Genomic DNA, 27487 nt, shown 5'->3' with positions numbered 1-27487 from the left:
CTGCAGTCAAGTAGAGATCAAAGATCAGTTCATGTCTGGCAGTCCAGCAGAATGATTTACCTGACCGCGGTCTCGATTTGGTTGTGATTAATGCTGCCGGAAGGCTACTCCTTGGTGATCACTTACTCTGTTGATGGAAGATGAAAGTCTTTTTTTTTTAAATTTATTTTTTGAGGAATCAGTAGGCACTACTCTTATATTTTCGATCCCTTCTTGGCAACTACTGCACTTGAAAGCTCTTGAAAAGATTAATAATCGCTTAGTTATTTCTTAAATCCAGCCAAAGATAAACAGGGTGGCTCCACCCTGTTTAGTGGCAACTTTGGTTCATGTGGGATTTAGTCTCCGATTGACGGTCCATCACTAATCAAGAAAACTAGTGGCTAACTTCATATAACCTGGTTGAACAAGCCTGAGACTGAGTAGCTGAATAGCTGGATCTTTAGGAGCCTGGTATAAGGGCCCACATAACATTGGGCTTGGGCCGGCCCCTGACCAACAGCACCGGCCCAACCCATGAAAAAGGGAGAGGGAGACTCCCGATCAAAGCCTTCTCCCTCCCCTGTTCCAACTCCTCTTCCTCCCCCGAATCCAACGGAAGGAAGAAAAGCGGGTGATCAATCCATCTATAAAAGTACCCCTTTTCCTCTCCCTTGGCTTCAATCGTGCGAGCCTTTCCATTGGAGGATTTACCGCCAAGCATTCCGTGGGAGGAGATTGGAGTTTTCGCCGTCGATTCGGCCGGAGAAGCAAGCCAGAGGCAAGATGAGCACCCTCTTCTTCTTCTTCTCTCGTCTTTGGGCCACGTTCCCTTGGAATCCGGCAGGCAAGCTGTCGGATTTAGTGATGACCGAGCCTCCTCTGTTCGGTCTTTTGCTCTCCCTTCCGTTTGGCTGGCCGTCGCCGGGCGTGGCATGCGGCCGACACCACCTTGGGCCGTCGCCGCTGAGGTCGTCGGCCATGGGCGGCTACGGCCGCAGAGCATCTTCCTCCGGAAAGAAGGAAGAGAGAGAGAAGGAGAGCCCCTTGGCTCTCTCCTATTTTTCTTGTCTTGCTCTCTCCTCTCTCTTGACTTCTCTTTCTTGTTGGAACTTGAGAGAGAGAGAGAGAGAGAGAGAGATTTTGTTCTCCATCTCAAGTTTTGTATTTGTGCTGAGCGAACTGATTGATAAGTACGATTTTTTTTTTTGTGAAAAAAGAGTTGGATTATCTTTTTTTTCCATTTGATTCATGGAATGCTTGCATGTAGTAACTTACTAGTTTGACAAAGTGAGCCTTCACAGGTTACAATCCTTGTAAAACTCAGGACAGATTTGGCAGCATGAGACTTTCTTTTGACACCAGTTGAATCTGGTGGTCATCAGACCATTACATAGTCCGATACAGCGCCGATCCTTAATCTCGTATTAACATCCTTAATATCCTATTCTTCAATAAATTAGTGGGGAAGAACCTTTCCTCCTCCCTGTTTCTTTCAAAAAGAAAAAGTCATATGGTCTGAATCTGATGAGCGTAGGTCCCAATATGCATCTGATATCCCTGTGGCATGCGACTTGCCCCTGCCAGAATGTTGGCAACACACGTGAGTACCATGCGATGCTTACGTTCAGGCATGCTGTGATTCTTTAAGCAGAAGCAAACAGATAAACGTACAAAGGAAGAGAGTAAAAATTCTTTATGTCATTCATAACTTCCCTCGACCTGCGGACCCTGCGACCTTTAGTTTTGTTTTAAAGTTGACGGTTGGAAAATATTAACATTGAAAGTACCAGCCTGGTACATGGTCTACGTTACAATCTCGCGGGAAGCACGCCTGGAAGTTTATGAGCCGCTCCGTTCTCGTATTCCCGAGAAAGCCTTTTTCCTGCTTCAATATGTACCATTATCTTATCAGTGAAATCGGCTGCCTTTAGTAGATAAAGAGGCGCTGATCTAAAAGATCCGCGCACAGAAAAAAAAAAAAAAACGAAAATTTGTGGATAGTCCTACAATGCTTAAATGATACATGACTCTAAAAACAAAATATATGACAAGACGAAGGAGGTGAGAGCAACGAGCATATATTTTGTATGCGTACATGAGATATTTGAGCCATTATTTATAGACGACGGTCTTTGTCCCATTGAAGTTGAATTGTGCGGAGAGCTTACTTTTGATTTTTTTAATCTAAATTTGTGCAGGAATCCGAGTTCAACTGAAATAGATTTTTCTTGATGCCGGTGGATCAGAATTGAGGAGAGAGCTGACATTCGACTTTCCTTAATCTACGCAGGAATCCGAGTCCAACTAAAATAGGTTTTTAGGTTGGATTTGGATCGCATCAAAATCGGATTAGACTTCGGCCTTGATCCTCCCTCTTATAAAAATAAAATATTATTTTATTAGTTATTTCAATATGGGAAGACTAATCACCAAGCTTTAGATTGTTTCCATAGTATAGATTACAGTTAACAAGGCCGCCATCCACCTACGCAACTTGCTGCAATGGTTGCACAAAGCAATGCCATACATGAGGACCCTAATATTTGGTATGTAGACTCTGGTGCTAACCAACATATTCCTAATGAAGTTGCTAATTTAACTCTGTAGGAAGTCTATGGTGGTGAGAATTCCATGGTTGTAGGTAATAGATTTGGACTTTCCATCACTAATACTGGTTCCTTTTCTATCCAAACTCCATAAAAAAAAATTATGTTTCAAAGGTGTTTTACATTGTCCTGAAGCAATGATAAATTTGCTTTCTATAAACAAATTCTGCATAGATAACAATTGTTTCTTTGTCCTAACTGATACTCATTATTTTGTCAAGGACAAGATAAACAGGAAGAATACTTTTAGAGGGACTGAGTGAAGGCGGTCTCTATCCGATCATGCTGAATAAATCTTCTCTCAATCATTGTCGTGCAAGTGTAGCTCTCCTTGGATTTAAAACTTCTCCAGATATTTGGCATGCTCATCTAGGACACCCTTCCGCCCAAATAACCAAGCAAATCATAACTTCTTTCAAGCTTCCTATTGTCGGCCCATTATCTCGGAAATCAGTTTGTCCTTCATGTCAATTAGGAAAGAGTAAACAATTACCGTTTACTCCATCTAATAGAGTGTCAGTAAGTCCTTTGGAGTTAATTCATTCTGATGTCTGGATATCTCCTATTTCTTCTCTAAGTGGTTGTCGGTATTATGTTTTATTTATTGACGACTATTCGAGATTTATATGGTTATATCCTGTTTCAAATAAATCAGAAGTCTTTGCTTGTTTTGTTAAATTTAAAATCTTTGTTGAAAATCTTTTCTCCTATAAGATCAAGCAATTTCGTCTCAATTGTCCATACACTTCTCAACAAAACGGAGTTATAGAGAGAAAACATCGCTATATCATGAAAATTGGGCTATCATTATTAGCTCAATCTAATCTTCCAAAAGAATTTTTGGTTGATGCCTTTTTAACTGCCATATTTTTAATTAACCATTTGACTATGCCCATTTTAAAATTTGCATCCCCATATAGCCTTCTTTTTAAAAGGTCTTTTGACTACTCTCAATTACGTTCTTTTGGGTGTGCATGTTATCCTCTTTTCCATCCTTATACAAATAACAAATTTGCCTTTCGCAGTAAACAATGTATTTATCTTGGCTACTCATTTAATCATAGAGGTTATCGTTGCTATGATCCAATCTCAAAAAAGATATGCATGTCACGGCATATGGTGTTTGATGAGAAATTTTTTTCAACTCAGGATAGGCCAGTACTTTCTCAACCGATAGAAGCAGCTACTCTTGTTGAAACTCCTATTTTTTGTCCAGCATCCCAAACCGTCATCTTGCCTCACAATTCGGTATCCTCATCTCCTATTTCTTCTCCTAGTTTTTCTTCAGCTCCTATTATTTCGAATTCATCTCTTACTCCTTCAAATTCTTTTTCTTATCCATTATCCTCTCCAACTTCTTTGCAACAACCTTCTACACGTATCTCTCCACCTCCCGAGTCTCATGAATCATCTTCCACTTCAACTCACATTCCAACCAAATTGTGACAAGATCACAAACCAAATCTCTTAGGCCTAAACAATTTCCTAAATTTGTGACTCATTATTCTACACGTCATCCCATTTCCGCCTTAGCCACAATTCAATCACCTCAGGAGCCTTGAATTTCTCACAAGCTGTAGTTTCTATAGAGTGGAAAAAGGTGATGGATGAGGAATATGCTGCTTTGCTGGCCAACAACACATGGACTCTTTGTCCTAAGCCCTCTAATCACAACGTGATTGACACCAAGTGGATATTCAAAGTCAAACAAAAGGAGAATGGACCTCTTAATCGCCGCAAAGCACGATTAGTGGCTAAGGGCTTTACTCAAATTAACGGGCTTAATTTTTCAGAGACATTTAGTCCAGTTATAAAACCAGCAACGGTGAGGGTTGTCTAAACTCTATCTATCCATTTTGGTTGGGATATCAAACAATTGGACGTCTCAAATGCCTTTCTTCATGGGACTCTTGATGAAGAGGTTTATATTTTGCTCGGCCACATGGTTATGTAGATCCAAAATATCCTGATTATGTGTATCGGTTAAATAAGGCTCTTTATGGATTAAAACAAGCTCCTAGAGATTGGTTCAATCGGTTCTCTTAGTGCCTTCTGGAACTTGATTTTGTGGGCTCTACGGTGGACTATTCTCTTTTCACTTATCATAAATTCGACATGTATATTTTTCTCTTGATTTATGTGGATGATATTCTTATAACAGGGTCGGACAACACCTTTATTTCATCCTTCGTTCACCAATTAAAATCTGAATTTGCCTTGAAGGATTTGGGCTCTCTTCAGGTTACAAGGGATTCTCATAGGTTGCATCTCCGTCAGTCCAAATATATCATGGATGTCTTACATCGTGCTCATATGCTTGGAGCTAAACCTTATTCTGCCTCGTGCACATCTAGCGCTAAACTCTCATCTTCTAGTGGTGATCCTCTCCCTAATGCCCCTAAATACCATCAGATTATTGGTGCCCTCCAGTATTGCATGCTTATACATCCTGAGATTACCTACTCCGTGAATCAGCTCTGTCAACATCTCCATTCCCTTACTATGACTCATTGGACAACAGCAAAACGTGTTATTTGCTATCTCAAGGGCACCATTGACCATGGCCTCTTTTTTACAAAAGGTAATCTCCATCTCCAAGCTTTCTGCGACTCCGATTGGGCTGGAAATCTAGATGATCGCCATTCTACTACCAGCTTTGGGGTATTTTTTGGTCCTTGTTTAATCTCATGGTGTGCCAAAAAGCAGCCCGTGGTGGCCCGATCTAGTACAGAGACCGAATATAAGGCTTTGGCGATGACGGTTGCCGAATTGTATTAGCTACGTATGGTGTTAAAAGACTAACAGGTTCCACTTCTTCAAATTCCTACTATTTGGTGCAAATATTTTGGGCGCTATTGCTCTTGCTTCTAATCCGGTCTTCCGTGCTCCCACAAAGCATGTAGAGGTCGATGTTCATTTCATTCGCGAGAAAGTTCTCAATAAGGATGTTGTTGTCCGGTTTATTTCTACATATGACCAGATTGTAGATATATTTACCAAGAGCTTGACCTCTACACGTTTTCTTCTCCTTAAAGACAAGCTCATGGTTTCTCTTCCCCCCATTCGTTTGGAGGGGGATGTTAGTGAGAACAGTCAGAGTCCAAGATTGGAGGAATTAACAAAGGATTCAGATATTCAAATTCAAAGAAAATGTCTTCCAACAGAATTTGATTGAGTTGTTACAGTTTTGTACATATATATATATATTCACTTTAATTTCAAATTCATTGTAATCTTATCTTTACCTTCACTTCAAATCTTTAATTTCAAACTCATTGTTATCTTATCTTATCTTTATCTTCATTTAAAACTCTGTAATTATCTATATAACGAATGAAGACATTCGTATTGATACGTTGAACCAACACCATTGGTATTTAATCTTTCACTCTCTATGTATACCCGTGCAGACCTTCCTGTCTCTCTATTATCATCCCTTCCCGCCATGCACCTCCATTATATATATTTTCCCCTCGGCGCCCCCCCACCCCTCCTCTGTCCTTCTCTGTATACGTTCCCTAGAGATCATTTTTGTTTTCCATCTCTCCTTTCAACTACTAACCCTTCATTAGATCCTTCTCTTCTTGTACCTGCGTGTGGGCTTTGCAACTCTTAAATGGGAACTCCAACAAGGGGAGTTTGGACGGCGTGGATACTAGTGGTGGTTCTCTTCACTGCGAGGAATGGAACGGTGGATGCTTCTCATGTGGTGTATTCTCACCTCCAGTCCCTGCATGTCCCCGTTGTCAACTCTTCGTTGAAGACAGGCTATCACTTCCAGCCTCCCAGAAACTGGATGAACGGTGAATCTTCGCTCCCTCTTTTAAAAATACTGCCTCTTCTTCTCCTTTTGTTTTCCTCTCTCTTCACCATTTATCTCTCAATATGATCCCAGATTAAAACTACTATTTTACAACTACGGCTATGTTTTGATGGCATTCTCCTCATCAATGCTCTCGATCCTTCTCACGGAAAAGACATTTATATATATATCCTAGAAAATATTAGTCAAACAGTAGATTCCTCTTCCATTTGAGCGGTTGGATGCTGAATTGCTGATATATATTTTCGGTGTTTTCTTCTCATGGCCGCTCGTGCTTGTCGTTGAATTCAATGAACGCGACGAGCAGATCCAAATGGTACGTACGCTGCTTACTCATCTGTCCCTTATTAGTTTGACTTTTTCCAGCCAATTTTAAATACGACGGATGAGCAAACCTACTAAGGTTTCCTCAGAATCTCGACCAGATGCTAAAACTGCAAGCTTCCGCAGGACCCATGTATTATAATGGAATATACCACCTGTTCTACCAATACAATCCCAAGGGCGCGGTGTGGGGCAACATCGTGTGGGCGCACTCGATCTCAACGGACATGATCAACTGGATCCCGCTCGAACCGGCGATCTACCCGTCCAAACCATTCGACATCAACGGGACCTGGTCGGGCTCGGCGACCATTCACCCTGGCAACAAGCCGGCCATTATGTACACGGGCATCGACGGAGCCGGACGCCAGCTCCAAAACGTCGCATTCCCCAAGGACCTATCGGATCCGTACCTCCGGGAATGGACCAAGCCCGATTACAACCCCGTCATCTTCCCGTCCGGAGTGAACGCGAGCGCGTTCCGCGACCCCACGACGGCCTGGCTGGGGCCCGACGGGCACTGGAGAGTCACCGTCGGAAGCAAGCGTAGCAAACGGGGGATGGCGTACTTGTACAGAAGCAGGGACTTCGTGCGCTGGACCAAGGCCAAGCACCCGCTGCACTCGTCCAAGGACACCGGCATGTGGGAGTGCCCGGACTTCTTCCCCGTCGCGCCGGCGGGCAAGCTCGGCTTGGACACGTCAGCCCGCGGGAAGGGGTTGAAGTATGTGTTCAAGGTCAGTTTGGACTTGACGAGGTTCGATTATTACACGGTGGGAAGGTATGACCTTGCTCGGGACAGGTATGTGCCCGACAATACCTCGCCCGATAATAACACCGGGCTCAGGTTTGATTATGGAAATTTTTATGCCTCCAAGACGTTCTTCGATCCGGCAAAACAGCGGAGGATCTTGTGGGGGTGGTCGAACGAGTCGGATATAGCTCAGAATGAAACCACTAAAGGCTGGGCTGGGATTCAGGTGAGTGTTGATCGTTCTTAGAATTATTCTTATTCTAATTAATTTTAAATGTTATATGAAGTAGTTGATGACATGAAGGTTGTTTACTCTCTCTTTTTAAATATTAATTCAAAGATATTTTATATTAAAATTGTTGTTGTTGTTGTTGTTGTTGTTTTTGTATGTGTCGCTTTTCTTGTTTTAGGCGATTCCAAGGATTCTTTGGCTTGACAGCAACCAGCGGCAAGTTGTGCAATGGCCGATCGAGGAGCTCGAAAGTCTTAGAACGAAGCAAGCTTATATCCATGACAAGTTGGTGAAAAGTGGGCATTATTTTGAAGTAAAAGGAATACAAACTTCACAGGCTAGTATACCTTTTGTTCTATGCTTTTATCTGCTGTCCTTTATCGCTCACCAAGTATTTTGTTGTATTTTGCTGCAATTTCATTAGTATACTGATTCTTCCTGCAAGTTTAAGCTTCTTTTCCAACATTGTTTTTCAAATTATCTGCATACTCCTGCTATTTGTGAGTGCAATATATTCTGAGTCTTGGATGGCTAGGAACTTGTTACTCTTTTCTTGTCCGCTGTTTCATCTTTACCAGAAAGTAAAGCCTGTTGTTAGAGAACTTGGTCTCTATTATGAAAATGTTGATATTGGCAATAGACCTACTAAGAAAATTCTGACAATCTACCATCGGGTATCTGTTTTCCGGTCGGACTTGGAATAGTATTCGGTGGGTTGTTGACCTCTTGTGTTCTTCTACAGGCAGACGTGGAGGTAACTTTTGACGTCTCAAGCCTGGAAAAAGCTGAGAGCTTTAATCATACTTGGACTGATCCACAAAAACTCTGTGGCCTGAAGGACGCAGAGGTCAGGGGTGGAGTTGGCCCCTTCGGCCTCCTGGTTTTGGCTTCTGCAAAGATGGAGGAGAAAACTGCTGTATTTTTCAGGGTGTTCAAAGCTCAGAATAAGCATGTGGTCCTAATGTGCCATGATCCCAAAAGGTTTGCCATCCTTCGCTTCCTCAATCCACCACTCTTTTTTTTCTCATAGCTCGTCCAAGGAATGGTAATTGGCAAGAGAGCAGAAGCACTCATTTTGATTTTGCCGAACACCTAACCATCACTTCATAACCTTGCACTTGAAACAGACCAAACAATTGGTCTCCGGCAAACATGCTGTGCTAATATGAACTACCTACAATATTAGATTGTCAAGATTCTTGTGCTTGTGAAGCGTAATCACCTAATCTTGAATCGAGAGGTGTTTGTATTTGACCAATAAGCAAAGTCAAAAGTCTGCTTTGGTGGGTCAGATTTTGACTGTGGCTGGAGATAAAAAGACGTCTTTGACTCAAATAACTACGCCTCTAGTATAACACACGGTTATTTGGTAAATAAGTAATTGCTGATAAAATATTCGTCATGTTACTAATAGTCCTTGTTATACATGCAGGTCTTCTTTAGTGCCACGTGTCTACGAACCAACCTTCGCCGGCTTTGTCGATATTGATATAGCCAATACTAAGAGAATCTCTCTAAGGAGCTTGGTATGTCAATCAATCGTTCCCCTTAATTACTTTAGAACAGTTCAGTGAAATTTTGGAATGATCTTTTTCACATTTAATTTTTCTTGTTGATTGTTGATGTGCAGATTGACAATTCTGTGGTCGAGAGCTTTGGTGCTGGAGGGAAGACATGCATTACGTCCAGAGTTTATCCTACTTTAGCAGTAGGACCGGATGCTCATCTGTTTGTTTTCAACAATGGATTGGAGGATATAAAAGTTTCGGAGCTGAAAGCATGGGAGATCAGGAGGCCTCTCATGAATGGAGATTAGGAGGGTATTTTGTGCGAATGCATAATCTGTCGTCTAGTAAATTACGCAAAGCTTTCCTGTAATGAAACCTGATTAGAGCTTGAAAATGGCACCATTCATGTTCCTAAATGGATATCAAATGAAGCATCAACTTTTTCTTAAGTGAAGCATTTGTTCAGTCCGCCATGGTTGCGAGGTTTGTATACTTCGAAAGATAAAGGAAGTGACAATCACCAGTGAAGCCTGGTGTGATACTAATGTTGAACCGAGAAAAAAGAAACTAAAGATCAAGTGGTGCATTTTCTTTTTCTTTAGAACGGCGCCTTTTTTTTTTTACAGCATAGATCGAATGGTGCTCGTTTTAAAGTTCGAGGATTTTTTGTTTAGAGTTCCAATGACAAGAAACCTGCCTGCCTTACAAGTGGACAAATTGACATTATACTTTACCCAGAGAGAGTGAGGCAAACGAGCCTGCTAAGGTAAAGGTTAGTTCTTTTATGGCTCATCTGGTTCATACGGAAAAAAAAGAAAAATATAGTCAACAAAAAATATTATATTTGGTTGAATTTTTTTTAAAAATAAATTTTTTACATTAAAACAAAAACTCATGTAAAATATAAAAAAATTTAATTCTCACTTGCTAAAAATTAATTTTTTTAAATATATTTTTAAGCTTTTAGATAGAATAAGGCAAGATTTTTATTCTTTAGGAAGAATATAATAAGTATATTACATAATTTTTCTAGAAAAGTAGATGCTGGGAGAAACATAAGACATTCTAGAATGTGCTACTTTTCTATGGTTAACGAAACATGTAAAAATTATTTTTTCAAACATCATATATCCAAGCATTAGCTTTAAAAAAAAAAATTAGTGAGAATTTTTTTTTTTCACAAACTAAATGAATTGTTAGTTATGCATAAATTGGAACCCGAGTACACCTGAGCATAGCTATAAACCTGCTAGGAAATGCATGCCTACTATGCTTTTATAAAGTCTAAAGAAGCAATGAGTGCCACAAGTGACTTGGCCTGAGTAGGATATGCCTAGTGTCAACTTTCAACACATGGATCACTAGCTCTTCCTTGCTCAAATAGTGGACAGGGGGCACTATTGGGTGCTCCTTGATGCTCCTTTCCAACATAGCAAAATAATATAGAACCACATCAATTTCTTATAACAGCTCACCATTATCATAGGGATGAGACTAAGATTTTAATGAAACATTATTGATGCTCGGTGCAGAACATGACTAACACTAACAAAAATATCTGTCTCCTTTTTTTTTTATTCCTCCTCTTCCAAAAAAAAAGCCACTGGCTTTTTTTTAGCTAAAAAAAAGGAGCATCTTGACGAAAGGAAAATATGTTCATATACCAAACACCTTAATATGTGAACAGATCATGAGATGAGAGAACCCCTTTCTTCTAATTGTTACAGTTTGATGTCTCCTGACTCTAACATGCGAACCAATCTTAGCTTCCCAAAACCGCCATTGGATCGCCTAATGCACAAATCTCAAAAGCATTCTAAATTTATCAATCTCAAGGCGGGTCGTGCGAAAGATACACCCCTTCTCCATAATTTGGAAACGGCGTTTTCTACCAATCTTATGAAACCCATAACAAAAAACCTAGGAGAGACAATTAAAAAATTCAAATGGCCTTCTTCAAAATAAAGGGAAGGTAGCCCCAACACGACACTTGTTCCAGCACATCACGATAATCGGAAGAGCCGTGCTAATTGAGGGGTTAACTTCCAAAGATCAGGTGCAGAGATATCTGAAATTTCTGGTGCCCTCCTCTCTCTTTGAAAAGGATTTTTGTGATGCCTTTTTTTTGTATTTAAATTCCTAAAATTTAGGGACCTCTAACCAACTGGGTGGCGCAATATTGGTATCCATCATTAGGAGCTTTTGGCTCTTCAAATTATACAAACCGAGAAATGGGTAGTGACCTTCATGACCTCAATGAAAAGGAAAATGGGGGGAGGGGGGGACCATGGCAGTGTTAAGAGAATTGCATTGCGACTGGTCCTCTTCAAGGAATCGCATCTCTATACTCATGCCTCGGTGCCGCCTTCGATGTATCTTCTCCTTTTCTTTGACTTAATGGCTGCACTCATACCCGGTGTGTGTGAGGCGCCCATGTATCAGCTCAACTCAAGTAATAATAAATCTTCACGGCATGACCAAGAAGGGTGACCACAAAGCTGTTCTCAACTTGTCATCATCTACGAGGATATGAAAAGGAGAGATAGGTAGAAAGGTGAAGCGTGCTCCCATCGAGAATGCACGCATGCCTTGTCTCAAAGCAGCAAAAATACAAAAACAAAAAAAAAGGAAGAAGAAGTAGAAGTAGAATAAGAAGAAAGAAAGAACGAACCCAAAAGTGAACAAGATTTCGAGATGTCACAACACGAAATGGGTCCCAATGCAGCCTTATCTTGGATGACAGATACCATTCAGTAGAGTCGGTAGCTAGAAATTCCAGTTGTATCTAGCTCCACAATGTGCCTTCCATCATGGAGGTCCGAGAAAGGACACCCCAGCTTCTCATTTCTTGAAATAGGCTCAGCATTCTTAAAGCGATGAGGAGATTAGAGATCCAATAATCAAGCATCCCTCTTTTGCCTCCTATTGCCAATGATTTTACTTGAAAAAAGAGAATGTTCTTCGTGGGACCCCAAAAGTTGGATTGGGAGGCTGTGGATTCATATGTGATGACGATTTTCGCATGAGGAGTGGGTGCAATCTTTTTGAAGGAACTAGGGGAGTAGGAGAGCAGTTCTATAGGAGGATCGCACATCATGACACAAACCAAGAGATTCGTGCATGAGATCATCTTCCACTTTTGCAAGGCAGCCTAATGGTATCCATATGGCTCCATAATACGGTGGTAGGTCAGTGGCAGGTCTAATGGCCTGTCAGTGCTTTGTAGAAGAAACCAGAATACTCATAAAGGGAGAATTGACCAGGTTTTAGAAGAAAAGCTTCCAAATTGTGACGTGCATTATCTAAAGACTCACCAGCCTCTCCTCAAATTGTTGCATGAGAACTGATGGCATCTTTTTTTTTCCTCTTTTTATTATTTTTCAGTTTTGAATTGTTTCCTTATTTTCAATTTTGAATTGAAGAGATCAAGAGTATACCGTTTAAGTTTCCAAGTCCCCATTGAGAGAAAGCAGCATATTCAGTTCAGTTCGGTTAGTTTCTTTTCCCTCCGTTTACCAATTTGATTTAAAGTTATTTCATCCGCATGCAGTGCATGGAAAGGATCTTGCTGTTAGACCTCAGGATAGTCTGGAATTGTATTTAGAATAAGAAATCAAACAAAAAAAAAAAAAAATCTGCTTCCATTCAGGTAAACTTTAATTTGCAAAAGTTGCACCCATGCTGCCATGCATCAAGTCCGAGAATTACGATCAGCATATGAAATCAAACCAAGCATGCTAAGCGAGCTTGAATGCCTTTTTTTTTTTAAGTGGATTGAAAGCTTGAATCAGTCTTTTGCCATCTAAAAGTTGTTTCGGATAAGTCTTTTAGGGATCTAAAAGTTGTTCACTTCAAAGAAACCTTTCGATGGAAGGCAGCAATCTAAAAAGCAGCACATCATGGCACTGCACCAACCTGACAGGTTCCCCTGGGTAGTTTTTGCCTGCGAAGGAACTTGAAGGGTTGAAGCAAACAACCTCCAATGGTCCACATCTTGACGCTAACCCTCTAATAAGGTGCCATCTGACAGCTAATTTGAGGAGTTTCAAGCTTTTGATGAAACTTGAAGAGTTGAAAAGAGCGACCTTTAAAGGACCACATCATGGCACCAATTCAGAATACAAGCCTCATTGAGGATCACCATCAACCGTTCACAATAATGGAACCCGCTGCTCCAAGGAGCCGCACTTCCTGGATCCATAAGGAGGTTCAAAATAAAAATTACGAATTTACTTGATCTCATATTTCAGTTCACTACATTCGAACCGGCATTTGGAATCTGAACTCAAACATTTGTAATCAGTAAATCCTCTGGGATAGTGTTACTTTCTATAAGACCACCATTTATAACTAGCTCAACATTTATAACTAGCTCAACATTTGTAACCAGCTCAACATTTGTAATCAGAACAAAAAAAAAACGATTGTAATCTAGAAATTCTTTCTATAAGCCTAAAAACTGGCCATTTTCATTGACAACACGACTGCTGTGCTTCCGTAATGCTCATCACTAAGACCACCATACGCACGCAAGTCACCTTTATAAATTTTTAAGTTGTAAAATTGCTTAAATTGGCGCGAGTCACCTGAGTGACTTCATTCTGAGATTCTTCTCGGTAACCGTAAGACGAGAAAAGAACAGATCGCATTACTCCGAAAAGACATAACATGCATTGAAAATTCACCTTTCCAGCACTTATCAAGAACCTAAAGGCAGTCTGTATTCCCTGATAAACTGGGTAAGAAAAATAACATGCAGCTTAAAATGCATATCAGAAACAAAAAAAAAGGTCTCATATATCCCAAATCAGAAACAGCTAAAAATGCGGAATCCAGCTCAGGCAGGGTTTACTTGATTTTCTTCTTAGGCCTCAACTGCAAGACAGAAAATACACTATGTCAAAATTTACATCAAAAGAACAGCATAGGACAAAAACTATGTGAGTCTATTGATATATCACAGGGATGGCAAAAATTAACCCAACCGAGAAACCCAACCCCACCAGATACCATTTGGGTCAGGTTTGGATTGAGTTTGTTAGTTGAGATTGACTTAAGATTTTTCAACCCAAACTTTAGATGATCGTATATGAGTCAGCTTTGACCTGGCATGGAACATGAGGATAGAGCTCTATCTAAATTTAAATAATTTAGACTGGATTGAATGGATAAGAACTTTTTTGAATGAATGGCCAATTTCTTGATATTAGTTGTTTAAATTATTTTAAAAATTAACTAGTAAGAATCATAAGTATTGAATTTGATAGGTTAGTATAGATCTATTAGAGATTTGAGTCTTATAAAATAGATTACATTATGGTCAAACAGATAATCCAAAATGACCAATGGATGGGTACAGCTCAAGAGGTTGGAATGGGTGTGGGTTAAGATTTTGTACATTGTTGGATCAGGCAAAATCTGAACCGACAATGAGAAATCTTAAAAATTCATAAGCTTCATTTCAGAGCTTTGCATATACCACTTGGCTGGCCACTCACATCAACTCTACAAACTCGACTTCCTGCCCAAGGAAATCTGATCTACAGGTGAATTCAGTGGATATATACAAAATTGAACAGTTTCTGAAAAAAAATATAATCAACAGAAGACCGTCTTGACCCTAGCCTAACAAGCTGGAACAACCAGTCAAAGGCATTCAAAGGGAAAAATAACAAAGGGGGGAGGGAGTACCTGGTTGCTATGACCGCACTTCTTCTTACGGCAATTCACAGCCCTAGGATGCAGGCGAGCATAACACCTGAAAACAGAAAAGGAGATAATCAAATGCAAAGAAGGCGGCAAAATAACACTTGCAGTTGGTAAGAAAGTATGCTACTTGCTAGAAGAAGCCAATGCAGCAAAAAACATTTTGCATCATTTTATTCAGAAAAGATTCAGTTAACTATCCCAGTTAACTTAATTCTGAAACGCATAGACCAATGACAAAACAAGATGGTCAAAGATAACCCTAAAAATGATAAACAAAGGAACTAGTTGTTAGAAGTCTTGTAGCAGAACAAGTAATAAATATCAATAATTACCCCACCAAAAAAAAAAGCAATGGATGAAAATTAATCATCCATCATTTCATTTATCACCATCTGAGTGTTACATTGGTTACAGCAGCAATGGTAAAAATCATTCGTGAGTATCATAGATCCAGAAAACTTGATCAATCCTTCATTTTGCAATGACATCAGATAAGATGACATGACCTGTATACACAATAACTCTAGCAAAAAAAAGAGAGCTGAAACTTGCACATAATAATCTGGAAAAGGAAGTCAGCCTAAGTAAATCTTTTGGATTGATATTTTAACAAAATGTTTCAAAGATAACCACAAAAGAATGAAATACGGTGTTCTAACTATAGCCATGAGATATATTCTTAACAAACCTCAACCAAGAAACATAGTAGAACTTCAAAAAACAATAATTTATAATTCTTTCCATGGTTGAGTGGTACAACATTGACAGTTAACCACATTCCCCTATCTATAACCTTTCTTCTAGTGGAAAAGGGTAACATATCTACCTTGTTGGAAGTAAACAAGATGGAAATTTCAAATCTCTATACTGTAAAGACAAGATACTTATGATCTCATATAAAGTATTACTGAGAAATACTTCACATGATGACCTGGTTGCACTAGCAAATGTCAATACATTTTTTTATAATATAGACATCATACAATCTGCAAAGAAAAGAAGGCATTACAAGTCTAAAACAAAGACAAAGATTTGCACACCAGCTGTGATCAGCATGAATGCATTATGATAGAAAAACCTACTGCCAAAACTAAAGACATTGTCATCATGGAGTGGCAAGTAAATCTTATAATTGACAGCGTGCTGGTAACCATACCAAAGTTCAAAACAGATGCAAGATGAGTTTTGTGGCCACCATGCTGCAGGTTATGAATAGAAAAAGACATGGATACAATCACACATGGGTGATCAAAAGATATCATTTATTTCCCCCCAAAAAAATCATTCGGAAGTCGTTTTACCAACAAAAGAAAAAATAAACAAACTAATCAAGTCCTTATAGTATTATCTTAGCTACCCAAACAAAGAAATGATATTAGTCATTCATGTAAAGCTGGCGAATATTAACCCATTTTGCTTACTCAGTTTGTTACAACCATGCCTAAAACGAAACAGCTTCAGCCAATTTAATTAATCCCAAATAGTTTAAACAAGTCAAAATGAATAATAACATTTTAAAATTATAAAAAGAAGAAAAAAAATATAACAAACAATAACGATGTTAACATTATACCATATATAACATTTACAAAAGAGTACAGAAAGTGTGAATACAAAGAAATCATATTAGTCATTCATGTAAAGCTGGTGAATATTAACACATTTTGTTTAGTCAGTTTGTTACAACCATGCCTAAAACGAAACAGCTTTAGCCAATTTAATTTATACCAAATAGTTTAAACAAGTCAAAACAAATAATAACATTTTAAAATTATAAAAAGAAGAAAAATTATATAGGAAACAATAACAATGTTAACATTATACCATGTATAACATTTACAAAAGAGTACAGAAGTGTGAATACAAAGATCATCTCAAATACTGATTTGTCTTGGTCTTTCACTAGAGCATGTGTTTAACATGGTGCATCCAGTTCTTTGTGAACCAATATAATTGGAGGAAAATTTCCCAGAATAATATCTAGTAAAAAGTCAAAACCAAGCAGAAAAAAGTATGATAGTAATCTATTACAATTAGGAACGACCCTAGCTTGGTAAAATGTGTTTAAAATTTTTGACAAAACTCAAAGGCAGTATGATGAAACCAGGATGTTTCAGTTCACAAGCTGGCAAACATTGAGTTTTGATTTTTCATATAATGCATCCAACAAACCATACTTTGATCCAACTGCACCTTTAGAAACAGGTCTACATGACTGCAGCACAGGAAGGAGCTCAAAGATTATAACATATTCATATTATTAACATCAGCCTAAAAACGATATTAGTTTCCATAATTTCTAGTTGATCAGCTACCCAGGAAGAAGAAAGCCACAAGCTACCAATAATGTGACAAGAAACCCGTAATCACACAGAAGAAAACATAGAACCTCTGAAAGATATTACATCAATAGCATCAAAGCCCATAAAATGCAGCTTAAAGTCCCACTGAAGCACAGAAGGATGGTTGTAGGGTAAAGAAAGACACCATGGTACCAAACTAATGTCTCATGCAATAGTACGAAAGGTTTTTAATAGTCCACGACTAGAGATAATGCACTTGCGACAAGAAAATAACAGAATGAGACGGCAAACTATATTCTTGTAAATTTACAATGCATCATACTGGAAGGTCATGATTATACTAGGGCACGACAAGATTAAAAAAATCACAGTAAAATAAACAAGTGACTGGAGAAGAGAAAGAACAAGAAGCATACTTTCTACAGATCATCTTGTCCTGGTTATATTTCCTGGCAAGGGCCATGAGCGAGGGCTCGATGATACCACCCCTCAACCTCAACACCAGATGAAGTGTCGACTCTGTAACACCACCACAACAACTTCCTCGTCACAAAATCATACCAAGAAACGCTAAACAACAAGACTTGAAAGAACGCTTTAGCTAAGACAAAAAACAGCAAGAGACCGTAGAATAACCAATCCAACCCCATCGTGCAGAAACTAATTCGCTTTGCAATAAAATATGAGAGCAAAAGAGGAACAGGTAGAAACCCTAATTGAATCAAATATAATTCGATCGAATGGAGACGAAAAGAAAGGAAACCGGAGGCAAAGGTTGCACCTTTCTGGATGTTGTAATCAGCTAGCGTTCGTCCATCCTCGAGTTGCTTCCCGGCGAAGATCAAACGCTGTTGGTCCGGTGGAATTCCTGCGAAAAAACACCATTTAAGCATCTGCTAGGTTTTTTATGAACGAAATCCACAGAAACTGGATTCCAAAATGTAGGAAGAAGAAGAAAAAGAATCCATTGAATCAAATCTAACGGATTGGGCAAAGAGAGAAAGAGAGAGGGGGGAGGATAAGAGAAGGGGAGAACCTTCTTTATCTTGGATCTTGGCCTTGACGTTGTCGATTGTGTCAGAGGACTCGACCTCGAGGGTGATGGTCTTCCCGGTGAGGGTTTTGACAAAGATCTGCATCTTGATCGCTCGATCTCTCTCCGCCTCCTCTCCTTCGTTTCCACTCTGAAAACCCTAACCCTAACGTCGTGTGGTTATTTATATGGCAACGCTCGTCGGCACAGGTGTGCTAAGATTGCTGTTCCTTGGATGGACGGTCAGGATGTAGCAACTGGAAGCAACCCCGATGTGGTATTCCTCATATGATGTGACGAGGTCAAAATATACTGCATCATGGAGGCTTTTACATGACTGCATCTCTTCACATGCTTTACTATGTATTTGCCCCTAAAAAATTCTGTTTTCTTATACCCCGTATCCTTTCTTTTTTTTGCAAATATACCTTTGCAATTAGGTTTTTGATTGCAACAAAGCTAGAGCTTAACTATTAAATGACAGAAATTACTCTTCCTCTCTGCATGAATATTAGAATATTTATCTCTCTGATATCGAAACATGAATTTTTACATCTTAATACAATTAACAATAATGTAGGAAGTTATATTTCGTTTTCGTTTTCTATGGTTCATTTATAATCATTGTATATAGATATGAATTTTTTATGTCGATGTAATTAATGAAAAATAGAGTGACTCGTCGTTAAATTTCATTTTCGATGTTCCATATAATAATTAAAGAATGATTTTATGATCACTCTAAAGAGACATGAATTTTCAGGTGTTAATATAAATAATGAGAAACAAAGGAACTCATTATTCAATTTTATTTCTCTGTCTCATATCATAAAATTGGATTGGTTCTAATGAAACTATATAAAGACATGATTCATTGAGATTTTATATAAATAATATCAGAAAAGATTCTATCTTTCAAATTTATTTCACATGTTTCACATAATCACCCTAGAATGACTTTTTAATCACCATATAGCTAGCACAAATTTTTGTGCCGATATAATTAACAAAAAATACATAGACTTATTGTTGGATTTTATTTCATATCTTTCACACAATTTCCCTAGAACAGTACCATCATTATATGGTGTTAGGGAATTCTGAATGTTGACTTAATTAATAAAAAATAGAGACTTGCCAATGAATTTCATTTTACATATTTTATACAATTAGCTTGAAATCATTACTTTTTTATATTAATAAAAAAATTTGATGGTTTTACCTTTGAATTTCATTTCAAGCGTTCCATGCATTCATTCTAGAATAGTTTTCGAGTCACTACATGGAAACATGAATAGTTGTTGATGTAGGCAATAGAAAACGAAAAGATTTATCATTATATTTTGCTTTTTTACGAGAGATCGGAGATGAGATGGAAGAATGGGATGACGGCGGAAGAGATAGATCGGAGAGTGGGGAGATGACCAGAAAACCATAGCAAAGAGTTGAATATTTTCCTTACAGCTTTAACCACATAACCAAGAGATTTCCCCATCTTTTTCAACCGAGACCGGCAGATCATTTGGAAAAGCAAAAGGTAAACTCGAAACTTAGGGAAGCAGCAGCAAACTTAATGTAGTTATAAACAACTTAAACCATTTGCTATGGTTAAGGATACACAACCTCACCAAGCCTGATTCCACTGGTATAACCTTGCCGTATTTTCACTCATCTAATCCAAAAATCTCTATATAACAAATATTTTCATGCTCAAAATCCCCGTATTACAAAGAGGAGCTTAAAACGCTTAGCCAGGAGCCCAGCCAATGAAGCATAGCATCTCGGACCTACCACATCCTCTCCAGACCGGATAATGTCATTACATTTAGCTCCTTCTAGTTTAGAGATATAAATTAGTACCCTAAGAAGGTACTTTAGCAGCATACAAGCAACTCCACCAATCATAAGGATCTAAATGAATAGTGATCCCCAAAACAACATAACACATATAAAGTACCAACCTCCTCTTGGGTTTTCTTTAATCTAGCCTTTCTGTTTATGCTTTACCGCTCATCAAGGACTAAAACCATATAAACCGAAGAATGGTAAATGCAATGGCTTACAGCAACAAGCACAGCATTAAACAAGTTCATAACGTTGACTAGATTCTCCAATTATGATAAAACAAATAGTAACAGGTCTAAACAATACCACGATGGTATCACTTGATAATCCAAGAAGATTTCATCAACTAAATCATCATTCAACCAGATAAACATTAAGAAACCACAAAACTGATCCCAAATTCTAAGAGGAATTGCCCAGCCAGCGGCAGAGAACTGTCGACACTCTGCAATAAAGGTGAAGAGAAGTTACAGCCTCCTCCCCCTTCTCCCACCCTTTCTGCGGGTGCTGTCAGTGGGGATGGGGGTGACGTCCTCTGCAGGGCAAAAGAGCACAAGACCATACAGTATGTTAGTAAAATACCCCGGCAGAAGGAGCAGGATATTCATCCTGCATCGACTAAAATGAAAAATAATCATAATGGCAATTATGCATAAAACTTGGCCTAAGTAACAGGTATCTTGATCAGATAATGAGACAGTGGATTTTTTATTCCCAATTAAAATATGAAGCTGGTAGTAAAATAGTCTGCTCAATCCAAGCCACCAAAGCAATAGCTGGTGAATTTGGACACCAGAGAACAGAGAACAAAAATACAAAGTTTAGTCCGTGTGAACAGAATATCAACAATGTGATTCCTGAATTGTTCGATTTTAAGTGACGATGCATTTTTTAAATGATGTCTCGATAAAGACCTCTAGTTTGTATGATCAACAAGCATACTTATGACTTGTAAGGATACAAACAAACAGCATAGCCTACAAAATTCGGTCCTACAAAAGAATAAGCATATACCCACGCTTGAAAAGCATTGCTTAAAAGCACAATCCCAGACCAGGCCGACACTAAGCATGCAAATTGGCATCAGCAGCAATAACTCATAAGATAGACTTAAGGCTATCCAAATTCTGTTATAAACATGGAGAGCTGAAGTGGGAATGCGAAAAAGATCGAGGTGGGGTCGATCGAAACCATTTTGGAAATCCACTACCATTACACAGCAGAGCAAAGCAAGCTAAAAATAAACATCTAGAGGACAATAGATGCAGCGAACCACGAGATTGTACAATTTCATTACCATCCGCACTATAAGATGAGTACATTATAATGATGATGCATCTTAGATTGCACCTTACCAGATGTTTCCTGCTACCAGGAAAACCAAACATGATGAGTTTCACAGATGCATTTCTCCATAAAATTTGGATGAAAAGGTAAATGCATCTCCAACTAATTATTCCCATATCCTTTAACTATGACCATGAGGACCCAAATCAGAAAACAAAACCTACAAAGCTGACATAGTTCGGACAAAATATAGACACTAATCAAATTAAAGTATTAACTTACCAATACGCCCAATTTTCATTCCAGAACGAGCCAGGGCTCTAAGGGCAGACTGAGCACCAGGACCAGGAGTCTTTGTCTTGTTTCCACCAGTGGCACGAAGCTTAATATGCAGAGCAGTAATACCCAATTCCTATAAACATAGATGAAAAAGGAAATAAATATAATAACTAAAGAAGAACAAATGTAGTTGAACCAAAATAGCTCAAGATAATAGTAGACCTTGCACCGCTGAGCAACATCTTGTGCTGCAAGCATGGCTGCATAAGGAGATGATTCATCCCTGTCAGCTTTAACCTTCATGCCACCTGTTGAAAAAAGTTAAGAGCTCTGTCTTAGACTGCCTGTAGCAATCCAAAACAATAAGTATTCTAGAAGGCAAAAAAATAGGATTTCAATTACTGAACTAAATGCTTCACAAAAAAGTTTATACATACCTGCAATAATCCGATTATTAGGTTTTAAACCTGCATCCCTACTATTTAATATGATCTGTTTGTTTTTCTCCTTTTTTTTTTCAAACTGACATAATCCGTTTCACAAAACAGTACCAAATAACTTAGATAAAGTTTACATCAAGGAGATTTCTTACTTTTTATGCAAGTATACATACTAATACAAGTATCAAAATTTTCATATTGGATATATAAGATATTAAGAATGCAAGAAGCAAGAAATATACAACAGCAATGACTGCACATCTGAGTATTGCCTTCTAGTGACTGATAAAATGAGGTTGCTCATATGTGAAAAAACATGGGTTAAAAGAGTTGAAGCAACAATACTCTTAAATTCTTGTAACCACCTTCCATTCTAAAGTTATATTAAGACCAATATGCCTCAAAATTCCAATTCAAGAGAGAACAATCTTCAAACATTTATAAATCAATCACTCTTGTCCCCAAGACACCTCAGTAAGCATAATATTCAGGCATCTATTGGACCTATCATACAAAAAAGTGATGTAACTTGTAGGCTTGTATTTACAAAACAGATGCTATGTTCTAAATAATGTAACTTGCATGTCTTGCTTTTCCATAAGCTAGGCATCTCATGAATGCAATGGCAAGAGATACGCACCGTACCAAAAAAAAATCTAACTTGAATATCTTCCTATTCCATGAGCTAGACATCTCATGAATGCAATGGCAAAGAGATATCCACAGTGGAATCACTATATATGAGAAACAAAAGGCTGTCCCATCATTTATAGTATTCACTGCTGAGACACCAAATGCCATAATTGAGACACCCAAAAGGAAAAGGAAAAAGGAAAGAACACAAAGAAGGACTCTTTTGGTTCCTGCATCAATATTGCATGGTTATGACTCAAAACGCATCCACATCATCAAAGGAAGGCGATCTTAAGGGCCATGCTTGGGAAGAAAAATTAAACAAAAAAAAATTATGAAAGTTCTATGCAGAGAAAGAATAGTAAATAACAAATAAAAGCCTAAAATATTAAACATTATATAGCACGGTTATGACTCAAAACACTTCCATGTCGTCAAAGGAAGGCAAGATCTTGAACGCTATACTTGGGAAACAAAAGAGATCTATGAATGTCCCATACTGAGAAAGAATAATAAACAGCTAAAAACCAAAATATCAAACATAAAACTGAACAAGTTTAATCAAGATTTAATTGTTTGATGACTCCTGCATATACTCAAATTAAATCCTTTCCAAAGTATGAACTGCATATAAGCCCAGACTTGAAAAGGACATTCTTTGTCTTCCATGCATAGAGGTATCACAAACACTTATCACAACTCCATTCTTATTGCTGCTATGTCTCCTCCAAGGCAGTTCTTTTTTATCCAAGTTAATAGTACACATTTGCCTCAACATTCTTCTCTTAGTCTATCTAATGCAAACATTACCATTACTCAGTAGTGCAATCAAGGAAATATAAGTTTCACTTTCACTTTACAAATCATTCCACATCTTACCACCATGCAAGCATCCTGCAACTTGATAAAAGGATACAGTCAATGTAATGACTCTACTCCTAAATCTTATCACAAACCATCATTTTACAACTTTACTAAGTTCGAACAAACACTGCACCGCAACTAATCCTTTTGAGGAAAAAAATAAATCCATCTCCAAACAAAGGATAAAGAACTGTAAAATTTGAAAATAACAAATGCAACCCAAGCAAAATTCCCATACCAGTGATGCGAACAAGTGTTTCTCTCCCAGATAAATCAGTAACATGCTGCAACCCAAATATAATATCCAGTCAATAGAAAGACCAGGAAACATGCGCATTATTGTAAATAAAGAAATGGCATCAAAACCCACAATGAAAGTATCATTGAATGATGCGAAAATGTGAGCAACACCAAACACATGCTCTCCTTCTCGCACCGTTGGTCCAAGTGTCACATTTTCCTCTTTGGGCTCCCTGGTCTTCTTTCTAGACTGTAAACCCAACACCACTAAATGTGAGAGCCCAATGAAAATTAAGCTAAAATTTCATTCTATAGCAGATTTAATTTTAAGACATAGCATAGAGATTGAGAAAAGTTCATGAAGAGGTTATAGCAGTCATAACAGACCGCTTGTAACAAACCCAGATTAAAGATTTTGAACTAAATTCCTATTTGCACATGCAGACAATTACAAAAAAAAAAGCACAGAAACAGACCAAAAACAATGCGAACTTAAACTAAATTTAATAGAACCAATTACCCGATACTCTTTTTGATCAAAAAATGGATCAAAATGTCTTAGTTCGTGCGTAGACATCATTCTGCCAAATAGCAAATTTACTAGATGTTGCTCGTTGCATAAATTCACGAGATTTCATAAAAAAGACTCACAAAAATAACTCCTTCGTCAGGACTGAAATATGAGATGCAATCCTAGATAAAGACATCACATACCGGAGCTTCAAAATACAAAAAATCATAAAGAGTGATCTCGAGCTTTTTATTAAGAACTGCAGCTAAATCTTTCTGACGGCTCAGTGAATCCAGGAAAAAGGGAGAAAAGTTAAGGTTAAGAAATCTGGACAAGATCAGATGATGCATCTCAAGAAACGAACCAAAAAAACACTAAAATATCCAAAGATTATAGTAAAAACGTGACTTGTATAAGTAACAAAATCATACACTTCCGATTTGGAATACAGAGCTTCAAATCTCAAAGCTACTCACCAAGAATCCAGAGGAACAGATAGTAGGAAACCAAACCTTCCATCAGTTCACTAAGTCCCAAAAAAAAACAGAAACACGAGGATTCTAAAAATCTTCTAGCGCTGGGTAAAACCCAAGAATCGGATCGTGCTTCACAAAGATTAGACTAACCGAGAAACAAAAATATAAGGAATCGAAGCTTATAGATAAAAACAGCAAAAAAGATTGAAAGACCGAGAGGTCGAAAGGAGAATCCGTAGACGCCTTATGTCTCTTACCATGGTCGCGGTGGCGGCTAAGCGGGCTACGGCGGGGAGGCGCTAGGGTTTGCTCGAAGATAGAACCCTAGTTTTCGCTTTCGCTGCAGTTCCGCCGTTCCCGTAAGCTAAATATAGAGAAGAGAAACTGGGCCGAACCCGCCGACTCCCACTCGTTGGCCCAATTGTACGTTTATAGCGAAGGTTTGGGCCAAACTGCATCTAGTGGGCTGTCATTCGTCAATGGGTCAGTAAAATGGGTCGAGACCACTGCCAATTCGAACAGGTTGCAAAGGGGGAACACAGCCCGGCCCGGGAATGGTGCAGAAAGAGAGAGAGAGAGAGAGGCGGGGGCTAGAAGCACCCAGCCTGCCCCTTCGTAAACAACTACGATTTTCCTAACCCGTGCTTCTGTCATGTCTTTCTTTCCATCGTTATCTCTCATTTTTTAATTATCCATTTCAAATAAGATGAAATTGTGAATATATTCCTCTTCCTCATCACTCCTCCAATCCATGGTCAACTTTTTTTGATCCATGATCCCATCTTATATTATTTCTTTCCTTCCTTCCATATTATCTCTTATTCTTTAATCATACTTTTCTAATTTAGGATGAAATTTCGATACGACATTTCTAGTCCATTCATCCCTTTATCACTTCTCCGAACCATAAACCACTACTCCTAAACCTTCATTCTCTCCATGCCTTGCTCTTTTAATACCATTATATTAAAACTTCCATCTAGGTGCATATAATATCATGATCATTAGGGTTTTTAGAATATATGGTACGAGACAATAAATAAATAGGCAAGGAAAGTAAGTTTTTGAATTTTTCCCCCTAAAGCTCCCTTTTTTTTATCTCCTCCTTTCCCGTTCATTCACTTTGTACATCTTCAAATATTTCCAAACCATGTTATTATCTAAAGTACATATATATATATATATATACAATACCACATATGGAATATCTTGATATATGAGTGTATTAGGACTATCTGTTACATTTTCTATTTATTCTTTTACCAACTCTATTTCTCTCTTATTTTAGTTTAAACTTTCATATTATATAAGAGTATCTTTACGGTTTAGCATCTAATTTTTAATTTTTAAATCTATCTTCTGTCTATCTTTTATTTATTTTATTTTGTTCATTATGCTTTAATAAAACATTTTTTATGTTTCTACTTTTGTTCCTTTTATTTTTAATCTTGATTTGTAAGGTTTAATTACCTTTTTTTGCATTTCTATATTTTCTTTATTCAAAATTAATCTTAACCTTTATCATACTTTTTATTTTTCATCTTATGTGTGCACTCTATTTGATTGTTACATTAAGTCTGGTATATATGATGTAGTTTACTATTATTTTTTTGTTTACATAAATATATATATATATATTGCTAATAAAATAATATATCATTATAGTTTATACTTATATTTTTCTTGTTTATTTTATTTTAAACATTAAAGACTAGTAGTAACGGAATTTTGATTTTTAGTTAATTTTTATAATTATTTAAAATAAAACAATAATAGAAGCAAAAGGTGAAACTTTTAATTTACAATGTTTTTACTTTCTTTATAATTGCATCATTTCCCTTTATTTTTCCAACAATAGAAAAGGGAAATTTGTAATTTTTTAGTTGCACTTTTCTTCTGTAACATTTCAAAAAATATTTAAAAAATTAAAATGGGACGTTTAAAATATTTTTGCTTCTATTATGGGAAAGGAGAATCAAAATTTTTAGAAAATACATAGTTTAGAAGATATTAAAAAGAAAAAACAGTAAATATTAGATATTTTAGAAAATATTGTAGAAAAGGGAGTTTTTAATTACATCTACCTTGTAGAAAGAATTAAATAAAATATTTTAGAAGATTTCAAAAGTGAAATAAAGAAAAAATTTTGACAGCTGTGGGATTTGAACCCACGCCCTTCCGGACCAGAGCCTAAATCTGGCGCCTTAGACCACTCGGCCAAACTGTCGCATTGAATAAACCCTTCTCCGCATCTTACTTATCCTATGTTCTGGCCTTAAGGCATAAGATTAATCAACAAAAATTGTCCCTAATAATCTGAATAAAATGTTTTAGCAAGACAACCAAGCACTCCTATTCTCACCAAAAAGGCAAGCACAATGTGTCCCATCATTCTTATGATAATTTCATACGAACATAAACATTAACATAGTGGACCTTCACCATTTTGAACAATTCCTTGTGCCTCCTAATATATATTGCACCATAGCTACCTGCTGTCAATTTTTCGGTCGAGAAACACCCCAAATGGCTAACACAACCTCTGATCCATTGATGATACCATCTCATCGCTTAAATACTAAATAGTCATTAGTTGCAAAATGAATGCTAACAAGGACGGCGCTACTTTGCAATCCAA

The 27487-nt window shown here is 37.8% G+C and overlaps 3 protein-coding genes, 1 long non-coding RNA gene and 1 other non-coding gene across 5 annotated transcripts; 1 reads left to right on the top strand and 4 right to left on the bottom strand.

Moving 5' to 3' along the window:
- Nucleotides 1–239: 239 nt before the first annotated feature.
- LOC120112995 lies at nt 240–3567 on the bottom strand. The gene is made up of 2 exons (XR_005514669.1): nt 1654–3567; nt 240–1559 (listed from the first exon to the last, which is right to left on the bottom strand). It is a non-coding gene; the product is annotated as an uncharacterized LOC120112995 (long non-coding RNA).
- A 2489-nt stretch (nt 3568–6056) lies between these two features.
- LOC103698975 (beta-fructofuranosidase, insoluble isoenzyme 3-like) lies at nt 6057–9683 on the top strand. Its single transcript, XM_039133307.1, has 7 exons — nt 6057–6391; nt 6719–6727; nt 6862–7715; nt 7900–8058; nt 8464–8702; nt 9154–9247; nt 9352–9683. Exons 1-7 carry the CDS (start codon nt 6205–6207, stop codon nt 9535–9537), a joined length of 1728 nt encoding a protein of 575 aa, XP_038989235.1. The 5' UTR covers nt 6057–6204; the 3' UTR covers nt 9538–9683.
- Nucleotides 9684–13852: 4169 nt separating this feature from the next.
- Nucleotides 13853–18514, bottom strand: LOC103697899 (ubiquitin-60S ribosomal protein L40). The gene is made up of 5 exons (XM_008779841.4): nt 18278–18514; nt 18023–18109; nt 17658–17760; nt 14921–14987; nt 13853–14104 (listed from the first exon to the last, which is right to left on the bottom strand). The coding sequence occupies exons 1-5, from the start codon at nt 18378–18380 to the stop codon at nt 14078–14080; spliced, it is 387 nt and encodes a 128-aa protein (XP_008778063.1). The 5' UTR covers nt 18381–18514; the 3' UTR covers nt 13853–14077.
- A 1839-nt stretch (nt 18515–20353) lies between these two features.
- On the bottom strand, nt 20354–25250 carry LOC103697898 (40S ribosomal protein S14). Its single transcript, XM_008779840.3, has 6 exons — nt 25107–25250; nt 23993–24112; nt 23861–23906; nt 21908–21993; nt 21689–21818; nt 20354–20654 (listed from the first exon to the last, which is right to left on the bottom strand). The coding sequence occupies exons 1-6, from the start codon at nt 25107–25109 to the stop codon at nt 20587–20589; spliced, it is 453 nt and encodes a 150-aa protein (XP_008778062.1). The 5' UTR covers nt 25110–25250; the 3' UTR covers nt 20354–20586.
- A 1746-nt stretch (nt 25251–26996) lies between these two features.
- TRNAL-UAG lies at nt 26997–27076 on the bottom strand. The gene has a single exon. It is a non-coding gene; the product is annotated as a tRNA-Leu (tRNA).
- Nucleotides 27077–27487: the final 411 nt, after the last annotated feature.

Source organism: Phoenix dactylifera, chromosome 14 (assembly GCF_009389715.1).
Source record: "Phoenix dactylifera cultivar Barhee BC4 chromosome 14, palm_55x_up_171113_PBpolish2nd_filt_p, whole genome shotgun sequence".
Lineage (NCBI taxonomy): Eukaryota > Viridiplantae > Streptophyta > Magnoliopsida > Arecales > Arecaceae > Phoenix > Phoenix dactylifera.
The sequence above is the reverse complement of the archived record's forward strand: the minus strand, read 5'-3'. Positions and strand labels throughout refer to the sequence as shown.